The sequence below is a fragment of the Monodon monoceros genome, unplaced genomic scaffold (genome assembly GCF_005190385.1).
Source record: "Monodon monoceros isolate NGI ecotype Baffin Bay Population unplaced genomic scaffold, NGI_Narwhal_1 Super_Scaffold_22, whole genome shotgun sequence".
In the NCBI taxonomy this organism is placed as follows: domain Eukaryota; kingdom Metazoa; phylum Chordata; class Mammalia; order Artiodactyla; family Monodontidae; genus Monodon; species Monodon monoceros.
The window spans coordinates 45,435,352-45,449,910 of record NW_021703779.1 but is presented as its reverse complement, the minus strand read 5'-3'; the positions used below and the strand labels follow the sequence as shown (position 1 = coordinate 45,449,910).

Below are 14,559 nucleotides of genomic sequence, written 5' to 3'. Positions count from 1 at the left end.
AATATTTACATTTAGCTTAAGTAGAAATAGTATTGGCTTTAAATCCACCATCTTATTTCAAGCAGATTTCTTTCTTTCCTTCTTTTCTTTCTTTCTTTCCTTCCTTTCTTTCTTTCTTTCTTTCTTTCTATCTATCGTTCTTTCTTCCTTCCTTCCTTCCTTCCTTCCATCTTCCTTTCCTTCCTCCCTTTCTTTCCTTAATTTCTTGATTTGCTTTCTCATTTTTTCTTTCACCCCATTCCCTTGCCATCTTATGTATTGCTGATGTAGTTTTCAGTATTCCATTTTAATCTACATATTTATTACTTATTCCTTTTGTTTTATATTTAAGTGGTTCCTGTAGAAGAGTATACTATACATATTTAAATTTATTTATTTATTTATTTAAACATCTTTATTGGAGTATAATTGCTTTACAATGGTGTGTTAGTTTCTGCTTTATAACAGAGTGAATCAGCTATACATATACACATATCCCCATATCTTCTCCTCCTTGCGACTCTCTCCCACCCTCCCTATCCCACCCCTCTAGGTGGTCACAAAGCACCGAGCTGATCTCCCTGTGCTATGTGGCTGCTTCCCACTAGCTATCTATTTTACATTTGGTAGTATATATAAGTCCATGCCACTCTCTCACTTCGGGCATTTCATCTTCAAAGAATAAGATTCCTTACACACATGTATGCCTTTATTTTTATAATCCCATCTATTTGCTTTTGTTTCCATACAGTTTATTTATACATATATTATATCCCCAATAATGCATTGTTATTTGTCTTGAAAACATTCAGTTAACTCTTAAAGAAAGGAATCTTTTAGAAACCCTTCCCCTCCCCCCCTCCACATATTTAACCATTTCTATAGGTATTTGTTCCTTTGTGTTGATCTGGGCATAAATTTGGCATGGTTTTCATTCATCCTAAAGAAATGCATTCAGTATTTTCTGTTGTACAGGCCACTGGTGGACAATTCTAATACTTTTTTTTCGTTTGTTTGACTGAAAAAGGCTATTGCATCATTATTTATTTTATTTTATTTTTAAATTAATGTTCAGTGACATAGACTTCTTCTGGACATCCCCTTCTAGGAATTTCAACACTTACTTGTATAGCTTCTTGTAACCACCATCACAATCAGTATTCAGAACATTTCTGCAACCCCCAAGAAGTCCCCAGTGCTATCCATTTGTAGTCATGCTCTACCTCCATGCCTAACCATGCCTAACCATGGCACCACCAATTTGCTCTCAGTCACACTAGTTTTGTCTTTTCAAGACCATCCTACAAATGGAGCCATTTAAAAAGTAACCTGAGACTGGCTTCTATCACTAAGCATAATGTTACTGAGTTTCATCCACGTTCGTTCCTTTCTACCACTGAATAGTATTCAATTGTATGGGAATAATGCACTTTGTTGAAGGACATTTGGGTTGTTGCATGGTTTTGTTGATTATGAACAGATCTGTTGTAATAAACGCTCGTGTACAGGTTTTTGTGTGAACTCACGTTTAACCTGCTCTAGGGGAAATACTTCAGGGGTGAAGTTGTTGGTCACGTGGCTAAGTGTAAGTTTAACTTCATGAGAAGCAGTAAAACTCTTTCCATAGTGGCTGTGCCACTCTGCATTCCCATCAGTAACCTGTGGTAAATCCAGTTGCTGCCCATCCTTAACATCCTTTGGTATTGTCAGGTGTTTTTTCCTTGGTTTGTTTCTTTGCTTGCTTCTTTCTTTCTTGTTTTGTTTTGGGTTTTGTTACGTTTTAGCATTTTTAAATAGGAAGACAGGTATTTCACCTTAGTTTTAATTTGCATTTGCCTGAGAGCTAGGGAAGTTGAACATCTGTTCATGTGCTCAGTTGCCACCTATATATTCTTTTTATTGAAGTTGTCTCTTCAGATATTTATTCCACTATTTTCTTTCCGTTGAGTTTTGACAGTTCTTTATATATCCTGGATACAAGACCTTTGTTGGATATGTAATTTTTAAATACATTCTCCCAGCCTGGGATTTGTTTTTTCAAACCCTTAACAATGCCTTTCACAGAGGAAAAGAGTTTTTGGGTGTCATACCTGAAACATCCTTGCCAAACTCCAGGTTGAAGATTTTGTGTTATTTCCTTCTAAAAGTTTTACAGTTTCATGTTCCTGGTTTATATCTAAGATTCATTTTTAGTGGGTTTTAGGATAAGGTGTGAGGTTCTTTTTCTTTTAGATGGACGTCCAGTTGCTCCCACACATATGCTGAAAAGCCAATCCTTTCTTCATTCAATTGCTTTTGCACCTTGGTCCAGAACGAATTGGCCATATTTTGTGAAACTAGTTCTGGAATCTTCCCTCCAATTTATTTAATTGTGTGTCTGTTGCTTCACCATCGTCACACTGACTTTTGTTTACTGTAGTTTTATAAGTTTTAAATGAGATAATGTGACTCCAATTTTATGCTTCTTGTCACAGTTGTTTTGGCTATTTTAGTTTCTTTTACTTTTTGTACAGGCTTTAGAATCAGCTTGTTTATACCTACAAAATGAAAACGTGCTGCTGGGATTTTTATTGGAATTGCATTAAACCTATCGATAAATTTAGGGGGAACTGACATCTTTACTACAGTCAATATTCCAATCCATGATCGTGGTATGTTCTTCCGTTTATTTAGGTCTTCTTTTATTTCTTTCCTCAGTGTTTTGCAGTTTACAGAATGCAAATACTATGTGTCATTTGTTAGATTCACAACTAAGAATCGCCCTCATTTGTGAGTGGTATGTGGTGTTCCTCTCTTAAGTTTCATTTCTCCCAACGCTGTTTTACTAGTATCTAGAAATATGATTGATTTTGTGCTGTAATCTTGTATCTCGCACTCTGGGTAAATTCACCTACCAGTTCTAGGAGATTTTGGTGTATTTGTGCGATTTCAACAGAGAAAATCAGCTTGTGAATTGGAACAATTTTAATTTAGTCTACTGATTTGTGCCACAGCATGGATGAATTTCCAAAGCATTGAAGCAGAGGGGAAAAAAGGCAGACACAAAAGGTTACATATTGCATATTTATGTGTATAACAGGCTCTCGTAAACAGCATTCTAACCTGTAAGCAATATAGAGAGGAGATCAGTGGTTGCCTAAGGCTGGATGTGGATGGTAGGGATTCACTGGGATGGGGCACAAGGGAACTTTATTAGGTGATGGGAAATGTTCTCTTTCTTGACTGAGGTGGTGGTTACATGGATGGTAGCATTTGTCAAAGTCCATGGAACTGTACACTTAAATGGATACATTTTTGGTGGCCAGTGAAACCCCAGTACAACTGATAAAGAGAAACCTTGACTATTAGTTTCATTTGGAGGAGCTCAGTTTGCAAATGAGCGAACACCCAAAACGTGGACCTCTGATAAGGAAAATATTCAAGGCTTTAGCAGTCATTGCAATGTTCTCCTTGTGGGCAGCAAGCAGGGGAGTCTCGCCAGCCTCTGCAGGCCTCCGAAACCCGCCCACACACAGAAGGACAAAGCATGCTTCTGACAAGAATGTGAAACTACAGCTGAGGTTGGACATCGGGAACGCCCTTCTGCATTGATTCTTGCCCTTGCCCTTGTCCCTCCTGCCTCCGAACCTTGTGCCTGGGGCCCTTCCCCCCCCCCCCCCCCCCCCGCACCGTGTTGGGAAAGGAAGCAAGAGGAGGAGATTTGTGAGGGTGGCCTGATCCCAGGGCTCATCCTCTGTGTCCTGATTCTGGGTACTGGGACCCCTCAGTGTCCTAGAGAGCTTCAGAGACAAGCTTAAAGATAATTTGTAGCTGCTGCCTTCCCGAAAGGCCCATGATTATCTGGCTTTCAGCTCTCTCAGATTCCTGGCTAAAAGCAGTGCGCTGCTCATAGTGAAGCTACATCTTCCCACGTCTTCCCTCCCTGCTTTCAGAAGGCTCACTTTCGCCTAGACCTGATCTCTGATGCCTCCTCCGTCCAGGCTGCCTGAAGTAGCCACATGCTCTAATCCCTCCTGTTTTCCGGAGGCCTCCTGCAAATGAAGACTTCTATGGACAGTGTAGGGGAGTTCATTTGCTTCACACCCTCACCAACTCTTAGTATCCAGTCTTTATAGTTTTCTTCTTTCATGTGGTCATTGGGTGTGTGCACCCCATTTCACTTCTTGAACTTTGTAACCCGTGGGTAGGTCACCCGTTTCAAAATATATTGCATGTATTTGCTGAACCCCATACTAGGGCAGCTGGCCTGGAAAGGGACTGTTGTGTCACCCTCAGGTGTGCGAGTCCATTTCTGATGAGGATGCTGAAGCGTTGGCCTCTCCAGGACACAGGAGTGAGGATGTGTCGGGAGGCTGGGTGGGCAGTGGCAGGCCTTAAAAGCCCACGATGAACCTCAGGGGCAGGGAGACCGTGAAGGGTGGGGTGCTGGCTCAGTGAAGGGAGATGGGGAGCTGTATGGGTTTCCCGGGTGGTCAGGAGGGTGGGTGTCTGCAGAGAGGGGTGAGAGTTGGGGGTGTCACCCCACGACACTGTGAGTCCCTCGAAGGCAGTGGCAGCAGACTGCAGTGGGCAGAGCACACATTTGGCCTCAAAGCGTCCTGGGCTCGAGTCCCAGCACTGCCCCCTTCCTGGCTGGGGGACGTGGGGCAAGTGTCCTCCCTCTCCGAGCCTCAGTGTCCTCATCCATGGAATGGGCCTGATCATCACCTCCCATCAGGGCTGTCTGGTGAATGACGTCAAGGCCATACGAGTAGTGGCATGCGAATATTCAGAACGACTTTATACATAATCGTCAGTAACTGGAAACAAGTGAATCGGTGAGTGTTTGTCCATCAACAAGTGTCCCAGGAGTCAGAGGGCACAGGCCTGGGCTGGGGAGAAAGCTGCGGGAGCTGCCAAGGTGCACGCACACCTCAGCCACGGCCCCGGCGCATAGTAGGGCCTCAGAAAACAGTTGCTGAGACCTGTTGTGGGCCTTTGTGGTGGGGGAGCCCGTGGAAGGGCTGAGGTTGGGGCCGGGAGGGAGGCCTGCCTTGGTCTCATGTTTGCCCTGTGGGTGAGGAGGTCGGCCGTCTTCGAGGTGACCATCCTCAGAGATTCAGGCCCCTTCCAGGTGCAGGTTTCTGGGGGACCCAGTGTCTTTCCGTGATCCCCAGTGCCCTCCTTCCTCCCTCCCCACCCTGCTCTCAGCACTGCTCCCTGCAGAGTGTCGGGGAGCAGGGCCCAGGTGAAGACAACCATGGGGAAGGGGGTGGAAGGGGAGAGTGCTGCAAGCCTGGAGGCCTGGGGAGGTGGTACCTTCCCCAGCACCCTGTCTCTGAGGGCTGCTCTCTCCTCCTTTCTAGATGAGCTGCCTTATCTCAGGTGTCCTCTGAACACAGTGCTCCAGCTCATCCCTGTGGCTTGTGGTGAGTGCCCCACCCTTGTCCATGACAAGGCAGGTGCCTACTGCGTGCACAGCAGGGTCCTGGGAGGTCCCAGGGCAAGGGAACCAGAAACATTCCAGTGTCATTCATCATGCCAGGGCTGGGTTCCCAAATCCCGGGCCGTGGACCGGGAAACCTGCACCTGGAAGGGGCCTGAATCTCTGTCGGAATCACAGAGTGTCCACAAGGCCAGGCATCAAGCCCACAGCCAGGGAGGCAGAAATCAAAGCAGCAACAAATAAGGCAGAAACCCGCGTGAAGCCTGTCTTTAGGGGAGGGGTGTCCATACAGAGCCTGCTTCCTGGGGGTGCGGCCCGGGCCGTCCCTCAGCAGGTCTGCACTAGAGGTGCAGTGCTCTGCTGCTGCTCTCTTGCGATGGTTAATACATTTTGAGCCAGGTGACCAGAGTTTCTGTCTTCCACTGGCTCTGGCAAATGATGTAGCTGGGTCTGGGTCAGGATCCAGGTCTGGCTGAGGGAGCGGGACCACTTCTTGGGGCAAAGAGGCAAGCGGGGGGTGGGGGGGCTGGGGTCCTTACACTACTCTCTCCTTCCTCTTAACCTGGAGCCTTGTCCTCCAAGCTGTGGACGTCACTGGGGGACCCAGAAAAGCCCGAGACAGCCCCTTCCTGCTACGGAGTCCTTCCCAGGGTTCCAAAGTGTCTCTGCCCTCACTGTCGTGCACCTGGGGAATGAAAGTTTTAGCCTCCGCCCCCGCAGGGATCACGCAGCCCTTGAAGACAAAGAGACCTAGGCTGGCCTTGGCCTCGCCGGGAGAGCCCTGCTTCCATGGAGAAGAGCCCCGGAGCCTCCCAAAGGGCCTCGGGTCATGGTCACAGGCAATGGGCTGTCCAGGTCTGCCTACAGCTTTCTTTCACTGAATCGGCTCTTGCGGCAGTAATGGCTCCTCCTTCTACCTGCTGGAGGGGTGAGAGTGTCACTGTGAGGCCTACCTCATTGTCCTTAAGACTCGGTCTGAGGGAGGAGGTCCTGAAATGGTGTGGATGATGAGGGAAGGATTCCAGGACAGCGCCTCCAGAGATGGGGCGGAGGTGGGTCCTAGGGGATGTCTGTGGATCCCGTCCCTTGGTGGGAGGGACGGTGGCACCGGCTCATGGCCCTCCACCCCACCCCTTCTCCTGAGGACCCCCACTGGCATTTAACCGGGGCCACACAGTGTAAGAAATCATGAAACTGTATGGACCGGAGCCCCTGGAAACTCTTGGCCTCCACACTCAGCTGGCATCTCTGCGCCTCCCAGTGCCTGACCCAGCCACACCCGCCTGCCTTTTAGGGAGAGGCGGCCCCCGCCTGTCCCGGAGGGCCTGACCACCGGCCACTCAGAGCCACACCTGCCCAGGAAAAGGAGAAGACGTCCGACTGATTTTGCAACTTTAATGCAATACTGATACCCAAAACACGACAGCACGACAAAAAGCACACAGGAAAGCAGGAAGGGCAGAGAGCGCGTCATCTGGCATGCCATCTTCCATGGACGGGGAGTAGCTGCCTAGAGTGCTCTGTCGGGGAGGGGGCAGAGGAGGCACTCTGGCTCGGCAGGGGGCTGCTGCAGCTCCTCAGCGCTGCCTGGAACCGGGAGACACAAAGGCCAGAACACAAGGGTCAATACAGGTGAACCGTCAGGGATAGGAAGAACAAACTGAGTGTCCCGTCAGGCTCTCTTCGTTCCCCCATGACACCCCAGGCCTTCCCCTGACTCCTCCCAGTCCCTCCACACCCCATCCTTCAGAGTCTCATCTAATGACCTCCAATCTTACTGAATCCAGGAGAAGAAGCTGGCACTGGTTCTGGCGGCGTTTCTGGTCCGGATGGTGGAGCTGGTGCTGGGGCCATCGAGCATGCTGGTGCTGGCCGCACCATTGGTGCCACTGCTGACGCCAGCCCTCCAGGTGCCTCTCCTGTTGGCACGGTTGCTATTCAGAATGTACTGATGGTATCTGGCCCAGAAAGCGAAGGGGATCCTGGACCAGGCGTCGCCAAAATCTCCGTCCTCATCCCAGGTCAGGAGCTCGACCTGTATGTCGTCCCAGCTCCACCGTCCAATCAGAGCTTCCTCCCCGATGTTCATCTGGGCCCTCATCTGGGCCCTGGCATGTTCCTCAGCCATATCCACATCCATCGTCTTGAAAGCATCATCCACAGCCTCCAAGAAATGAGCCCTCCATTCCCGGGGGTCTCGGTTCTGATACTGCGGTGGAAGAACAGCAGCCGTCGGAACAGCTACCCCACCTCGCTCAGCACCTGCTTCCTGCCATACGCCCTCCTGAGCGCTTTGCAAAATCATGATAGAAACCCACACGACTGGAATCGGGCTCCCATTATTCTGTGCCAGACCTGGGATTTCGCCCCACCCACTCACTACGTCTGTGAACTTGTGTCAGTGACTTAGGAACCTTTCTGGGCCTCAGCGGACCAACGAGGTATGGGAAACTCCACCCAGAACAGAGGCTCTGCCTTACCTGGGCGATGAATCTCAGCACCCTCATCTTGCTGGTCTCGTGGCGGGCGCGCAGGCCCCAGAGGAACTCATACTCGGGTGGGCTGCTATTGGGGATCTTCTTGTATTCCAGGTACCTGCGTGAGAGAGGAAAATAAACTTCTGCTTCCAGCCAGGCAGACCTGTTGCTGCACCAGTGGCTCCCAGGTGGCCCCTTCCCAGCCCCGAGGCTGCAGCTTGGCTGCCGCAGGAGGCCTGCCCTGGCCCCGCAGCCCTTGCCTCACTCCCACGCTCACTCCCAGGGGTTTCTGCCTCCAAAACTGAGGTGCTCACACCCTTAGGCCACTGGCCCTGCCCAGCAGCCACGTGGAGGTGCAGGGGGCACGTGTAGGGTATTTGTTCATAGGAAGGCCACGAGTTTTGTGCCCCTTGTCACAATAACCCAGGTTCCTGTTGGGTGTGTTGTAAACAGAGGAGCCATTTCTTCAGGCCCCCTGCTCTGAGCACACCCCACCATGTGGCTCGTCCGTGGCCTGGCTGAACCCTGGGACAGTCCACCCTAGAAAATGACTGTACAGGAAGAAACAGTCAACCAAGAGCAGTGGACTCCATGCATACTCTCGACCATCTGTGTGTCGTGTGTGTGTGTGTGTGTGTGTGTGTGTGTGTGTGTGTGTGTGTGTGGTGCGGGGGGCGGGGGTGGTGGTGGTGAACATGCATACGGGCCTGTGTGAGGGCACACGAGATCTCCAAGCACCGAGGATGGGGTGGGCCTGGGCTAGAAGGTCAGCGGGGCTGGACTCCAGGCCCAAATGGGCCTTATCCCAGCCGGAGCCATGTCAGGCTTCCACTCTCTGAGCCCCAGGCTCCTGAGATGTAAAGCCGGGGACACTGCCTAGAGGGCAGGTGCTGAACGAGATGGGGGCTGTACCACCCCACCCGGTGCTCGCAGTCAGCATGTGCTCCCTTTCCCCAAGCCTCCCTGGAATTGCCCTCCCCCCAACACTCACATTCCCCCCCACCCCACACTCACACCAGACACCCATCCCTCTGGTGTTAAGACATGGGCTGGGGAATGGCTTCCTCAGGCAGAGCAGCACACGAGGAAGGCCTGAGTGGGAGGCAAAGTGAACTCAGTCGATACTCACTTCTGCTTCACAAAGTCCTCTGTAATGAGTTTCCTCAGATCGCCCAGGAATGGGTGCCTCACCCTGAGTGCAAGGAAAGGAACGCATGACTAGAGACAGTGGCAGTGCCCGGGGTGGGCGGGAGCACTCCCAGCAGGACTGAGAGCTTCCCAGCCTGTGGGGTGTCCCCATGGATGCCTGGGCCGGCAGCAGAGGCCAGACGGCCACTTGTCAGCGACGCCCCAGGGAGGGGTTTGACGGAGCCCCCAGGTCCGATGGTTTCTCTTAGTTCTCATCTGGGAACAGAGAAGGCACACGGAGCAGAGGGGGTGCTCAGTGTTCAGGACCGTTTCCCCACGCACCCTGGTGGGACCCTTTGCGCTCTACCTAGTCCAGGACGCCACGCCCCGCAGAGACCACTAGGCCACTGCAATCCCGGGGCCTCTTGTGCCCAAGGACAGACACACTGAGGAGTGGGAGCCGAGAGACCCCAATCATACCCGGGGCGCAGTCCCATCTTGCGTAGTGCCTCCCAGAGGACAGCTGCGAGGGGAGATGAGGTACAAGAGTTTAGCACACGGAGGTGAGACGGCGGGCAACCCCCCAGCTGCAGGTCCAGCCACTCACCCTCGCTGGCACGGTTGCCGTTCATGAAGATGACGCCCAGAATCACCAAGAGGAGACTCAGCCTGGGAGTGTCCTTGGTCCTGAAGGTGTAGAAAGAGGGATCCTGTCCAGCAGCCATTTGCCCGGGGGGACCACAGCCGGCTCACTCAACTAGCCTCTCCCAGATTGCTGGGCTACAGGGCAGCTCCTCCTACTCTGTATGGCTTGCGCTACCTGGTCCAGACAATTCATTCCTCGGCCTGAGACTTGAGTCCCTTCATCCATCAAATGGGGATGCTAACACCTCCTCCCAGGGCTCTGCCGAGGATGGGGTTAGGCAGGGAGCAAACGGTTGGCAACTCTGTGTCCAGAGGCACATCCAGACCTTCCCTGCCCTTTGCGCATTGCGTCGGGAGCACAACTCCACTGGAGAGCGCCCCCACACCCCCGTCCCCCTCCCGAGGCCCACTCTGCCAAGCCCTGGCCAGGACCTTAGCAGGGAGAGGCAACCAAGGAGCTTGCTTTCCTAGGAAGATGGGGGTGGGGAAGGGTGGGCAGGGGCGAAACCCGGAGAGCAGCAAATCCTCGGCCCAGGCTACTGCCCCTGCCAGCCCTTAACTGCTCCGCTAACTCTGGGTGGGAGCCGTGCTAGGCCCCCCAACCCCACTTTCCCGTTTCTCTGAGAGGAGCGGGGAGGCACCACCAAGGAAGGCCACCACCCTCCTGTGCTCTCTCACTTTCCCAGGAGGCGGGCTGACGAATCCCGTGTGCAGACAAGAATGTAGAGGTGTTCTTCCTTGTCGATTTCCTTCAGGTGGATCCCAAACTTCTACATGGGGGAGAAAACAGAATGTGAGATCAAACATCCATGTTGGGTGTCCTGCAGGGAGTCACTCAATTCCCCGTTAGAGCTTTTCCTTGGCGGGGAGCCCCAAGCCCTGGGGGAGGAGGAAGAAGAGAGGCCGCAGAGGAAGTACCCAGTGGGAGCACTGACACTGGCTGAGACAATGGGATCCACCTCAGGAGACCACAGACACTCAGAGAGCACGAAGGGCAAGAAGGAGGGAAGGAGGCAGGCAGAGCAAGCTCCCAGGTGGAGAGGCCAGGGAGGGCTTCCTTCCAGAGCACATAGTCCTGCCCTTGGGCCTCGAGGGGATGCAGGGGGCAAGGGTTCCCTGCAGCCCCTGCTCCACAGAGCTGCCCCCGGCCCCGCACCCACCTTTTCCAGAGTGTACGTTGCTCGTTCAATGATCTCAGGGAAATGTTCATCGTATTCTCGGATGACATCCTTCAGCATGTCTGCAGGAGGGGAGGGGTGGGCAAAGCACCGAGACTGAGCAGGGGCCACAGAGCTGCAGCTTTTCTGTCAGCCCTGCTGAAGGGAGCACACTCAGGACCCCACACCGTGCAAATGGAGCCATCAGCCAGGCCTGATGTGTGTGTGTGGGCATCTGATGGGAGGCCCACAGGGCAGGGTTGTGGGAGGGGGGAAGGGCAGAGCTCAGGGAGGGGGCACAGGTTGCCTACCTGAGCGCTTGATGGGGATCTTCTTGTAGTCTTTAATCATCAGATATTTCACCAACTTATTTGCCTGGAGAAGGAGGGAGCACACGGGTAGACCAAGGCGTGGGCGACCTCAAAGAACAGGCCCGCAAGGGAGGAGAGGAGTGAGATGGGGGAAGGGCAGGCTTCTTACCCTCTCTTGCAGAAGGGTCACATTGCGGGGTGGCAAGCACAGTACGTGCCTTGAGGGTACCTGGGACCTCAGGGCCATGGGGGGCCGAGGGGCCATCTGAGGCCGCACAGTCGTCAGTGCGGGCTGCGATGCCCTCCAGGTCGGTGGGACCGCAGGAGGCTCTCTCTCCTCCTCGCTGCTCTCATATTCGTCATCCAGGTGCTTGGACTGTACCATTAGACAGAGGAGAGACTCAGGGCTACCAGGCTACCCGTGCAAAAGCACCTGGCACACATCTTAACCAGAGCAGGTACTTGGAGATAAGGGTAGTAGGAACAGCGGATGACACGTGCCGAGTGCTTACTAAGTGCCAGGCACTGAGCCAACCGCTTCTCCCTCCAGGCCCGAGGGTAGGGACTACGTGGAGTAAAAACATGCTAGTTAACCTGTCTTGGAGAAACATGCACAAGCTGAGAGAAGAGGGGAGGGAAGGAGAGGGAAGGAGAGGGGAGGGGAAGGGAGGGGATGCGGCGAGGGAGAGGAGGAGGCAGAGAGGAGAGGGCCCAGAAAGCAGGGGAGCAAGGGGGGTTGGAGAGAGCAGGGAGGTCTCACCTTCTTTGTCCTCTTGCCTCCCATCCTGGCCCAGGGCTCCGCACTCTGCTGAGAGGTGGCAGCTGCACCCTCAGGCTCAGGGATGCTCGTGGCCATCTTGGCCTTGGCAGCAGCTGCTGCCACAACATTCTGAGGCTCCACCCACCGAGTCTTGGCGAGAGCCTTCCCAGACTTGGTCGTCTTTGGCCGGGTGGCTGCCCCCTCCCCGGCAGAGGCTGCCTGGGGCCCCCCGGAGGCAGCACTGGGGCCCTCTGTGGCAGCCTCTTGGGCCGGGGCAGGTCTCTTGGGGCGTGGGAAGGCCATGCCACTGACACCTGCCGGCTGGGTGAAATCAAAGACATCGTTCTGACCCAGGAAGGCTGTTTTGGGCCGGGTGGCATCCATCTCACTGGCACGCGGGGCCTGGGAGAAAGCACAGGCCGTACTAGGGCCCTCGGCAGCAGCCTCCTGGGCCCGGGAGGATGTCTGGGGCTGCGTGGACCTTGCTGGAGCCCCGGGGGTGGCCATCTCGCTCTTGACTAGCATCTGGGAGCTGTGCGGAGAAGCAAGGCTTGTCTCAAGGGTGGCTGCCTGAGCCTCGGCAGCGGATGTCATGGGCTGGGTATCGCCTCCTGAGCCCTGGTCTGTGGCCACTGAGTGGTTAGCGACCACCTGATGGTAGGTGGCACGGGCAGCAGCAGCAGCGGCCCGAGCAGCTTGGTTAGAGGAGGCGGCCCGGGCTACGTTGGCAGCACGGGCAGCCGGCTCGTTGGCAAGTGTTTCTGGATCCATCCGAAATGCCTCCAGCAGAGTCCTGGCCAGCATAGGGTTTTCAAGTTCCCAGGGCTCATTCTGCAAGACCAGGGAGGGGAGGGCAAGGCAGACAGCTGTACACACTCGTCCTGTGCTGGCCAGCCCCCGACCAGCCCCCAGACCCTCCCAAATCCCCCTTCTCCCAGCAGGAGAGGGAAGGTTTGGTGAAGCTGGGCGGTCCTTCCCCATTCAACTCCAGCCTTCACCCACCCCCTCCTCCCATCCTCCCTGACGTCGCAGGAGGGAAGGCCCAGGGCTAGCAGGTGGCCGACAAGGGGCCTCACCGCTAAGATGCGAAAGCCTGGACCCAAGCTCCCAAAGGCTCTGAGGATACGGATGTCAAAGCTGGTGAGGGCTCCGTAGCCTCCAAAAGCACCAAATTCTTCATAGTCGTTGCCTTCAACCATGTCTTCCTCCCCGACTTCATCACTACCCTCGTCCATGTCTTCAACGTTGTACCCTTCAGATTCTTTGTGGTAGCTTCCCTCAGCCATGCTGGGGGTCCCAAGGAGAAGAGAGCTCAGCCTGAGAGGGACGGGGAGGCCTCTTCACGGGGAGGGGGGCAGGACCCAGCAGGAGGCCGGATCTCTCAGGAAGTGGGGAGCTGCAATCATCAGGTTACCAGGCAGTGTAAGGTCGGGGTGGGTGGGGGAGTGAAGGCTGCTGGGGTAGATTCCCTCAGAGACAGAGCCCTAAGAGAAGGATAGAGGAGGTCGGAGGAGTCCCTACACTGAAAGGGGAGTTTAGGACAGGCAGGCTCCCCGGCCCAGCGGCCGGATTTGAACAAGGGGTGCACTGGCGGGCCTGGGTCCAAGGAGTCCCATAGGAGATGCGTTGAGAGAGGGAGAAATAAAGCGCCTGAATTTGATGCCTGGAGCAGGGGGCCAGGACGGTGGGGAGGAGATGACATGAGAGGGCTGAGACAAACGGGGACCGCTGGAAGCTCCGGGAAAATGAATCCCAGGGACCCTCTAAGTGCCGGTGGGGGGATTCAGCTGATTCAGGTCTAGGTTGGGCTCATACAGGAGCGCTCAAGGTGTATGGGGTGGGGGTCTTCGGGCTAGGTGAGGCTCGAACTGGAGCGCTGGAGGTCTCAGAGGCCAGGACTGCAACTCCAGGAAGGGGGGAAAACGTTCAGCTCCACTGGATTGATCTCAGAGTGTTTGGGGTGGAGGTGGGGCCTCCGCTCTAAGGAAGCTCAGCACGGAGCACACGGGTCTGTTAAAGGGGTTCGGATGGTGGGCTCCGGTGTAAGGAGGGCTCGGATCGGGGAGCCTGCGTCTGATGGCGGTGGAGGGGGGAGGCTCCTATCTAGACCGCGGGTCTAAGGGGGTTCAGGTTCTGCGTGCTTGGGCTTTGTCCAGATCCGGGGGCGGGGGATTGGGGATGGGGAGGGCACAGCGTACCCTCGTTCCACTCGCTCTCTCCCGGTCCTGTCTGGGGCTGGATCCTTACCTTCCCTGGGGCTCCAATGGCGTCCGTCCTCAGCACCAGGAACCCCGCAGCCGCGCCCTCGCCTACTGCTGCCAGCACAGCAGCTCCGACCACCCCGCCCCTTTTCTCCGCGCAACGCCCCCCCCCCCCCCGCCGCGCGGCTGAGCAGCCTGCGCATGCGCGGACCCCTCCAGCCGGCCCGCTTTCCCAACAAAAGCCTTTCCCACCAGGTCCCCTGTGCGCATGCGATTCCGCCAGTGGGTGGGCGGGGTGGGGGGCGTTTTCTCCTTCCCGCCAGATTCCCCTCACCGTTCCCCACCTCCGCCTCCGCGCCCCCGACCGCAGGCGCGGGCACTCACACCCTGTACTGCGGTTCCAACCCATCCATTATATACCCTCAGTCCCCCCACTTTTGCACAATGCTTCTCAGCCCTGCCCTCCCCCTTGCCTC

The 14,559-nt window shown here is 54.6% G+C and overlaps 1 protein-coding gene and 1 non-coding gene across 6 annotated transcripts; both read right to left on the bottom strand.

Moving 5' to 3' along the window:
- Positions 1-6,785: 6,785 nt before the first annotated feature.
- On the bottom strand, positions 6,786-14,288 carry LOC114906567 (melanoma-associated antigen D4). Of its 5 annotated transcripts, none has more exons than XM_029241446.1 (13): positions 14,130-14,200; positions 12,959-13,278; positions 11,883-12,713; positions 11,292-11,498; positions 11,123-11,186; positions 10,815-10,894; positions 10,333-10,424; positions 9,617-9,696; positions 9,490-9,532; positions 9,011-9,073; positions 7,885-7,999; positions 7,171-7,613; positions 6,786-6,991 (listed from the first exon to the last, which is right to left on the bottom strand). In XM_029241446.1, exons 2-12 carry the CDS (start codon positions 13,166-13,168, stop codon positions 7,179-7,181), a joined length of 2,220 nt encoding a protein of 739 aa, XP_029097279.1. In that variant the 5' UTR covers positions 13,169-13,278; positions 14,130-14,200; the 3' UTR covers positions 6,786-6,991; positions 7,171-7,178. The 5 variants fall into 5 exon arrangements, with proteins under 5 accessions (XP_029097279.1, XP_029097278.1, XP_029097277.1 ...); XM_029241445.1 differs by having other exon boundaries at positions 6,788-6,991; positions 12,959-13,169; positions 14,130-14,288; XM_029241444.1 differs by having other exon boundaries at positions 6,788-6,991; positions 7,183-7,613; positions 12,959-13,169; positions 14,130-14,288.
- Positions 8,246-8,374, bottom strand: LOC114906665. Its single transcript, XR_003796482.1, has one exon. It is a non-coding gene; the product is annotated as a small nucleolar RNA SNORA11 (small nucleolar RNA).
- Positions 14,289-14,559: the final 271 nt, after the last annotated feature.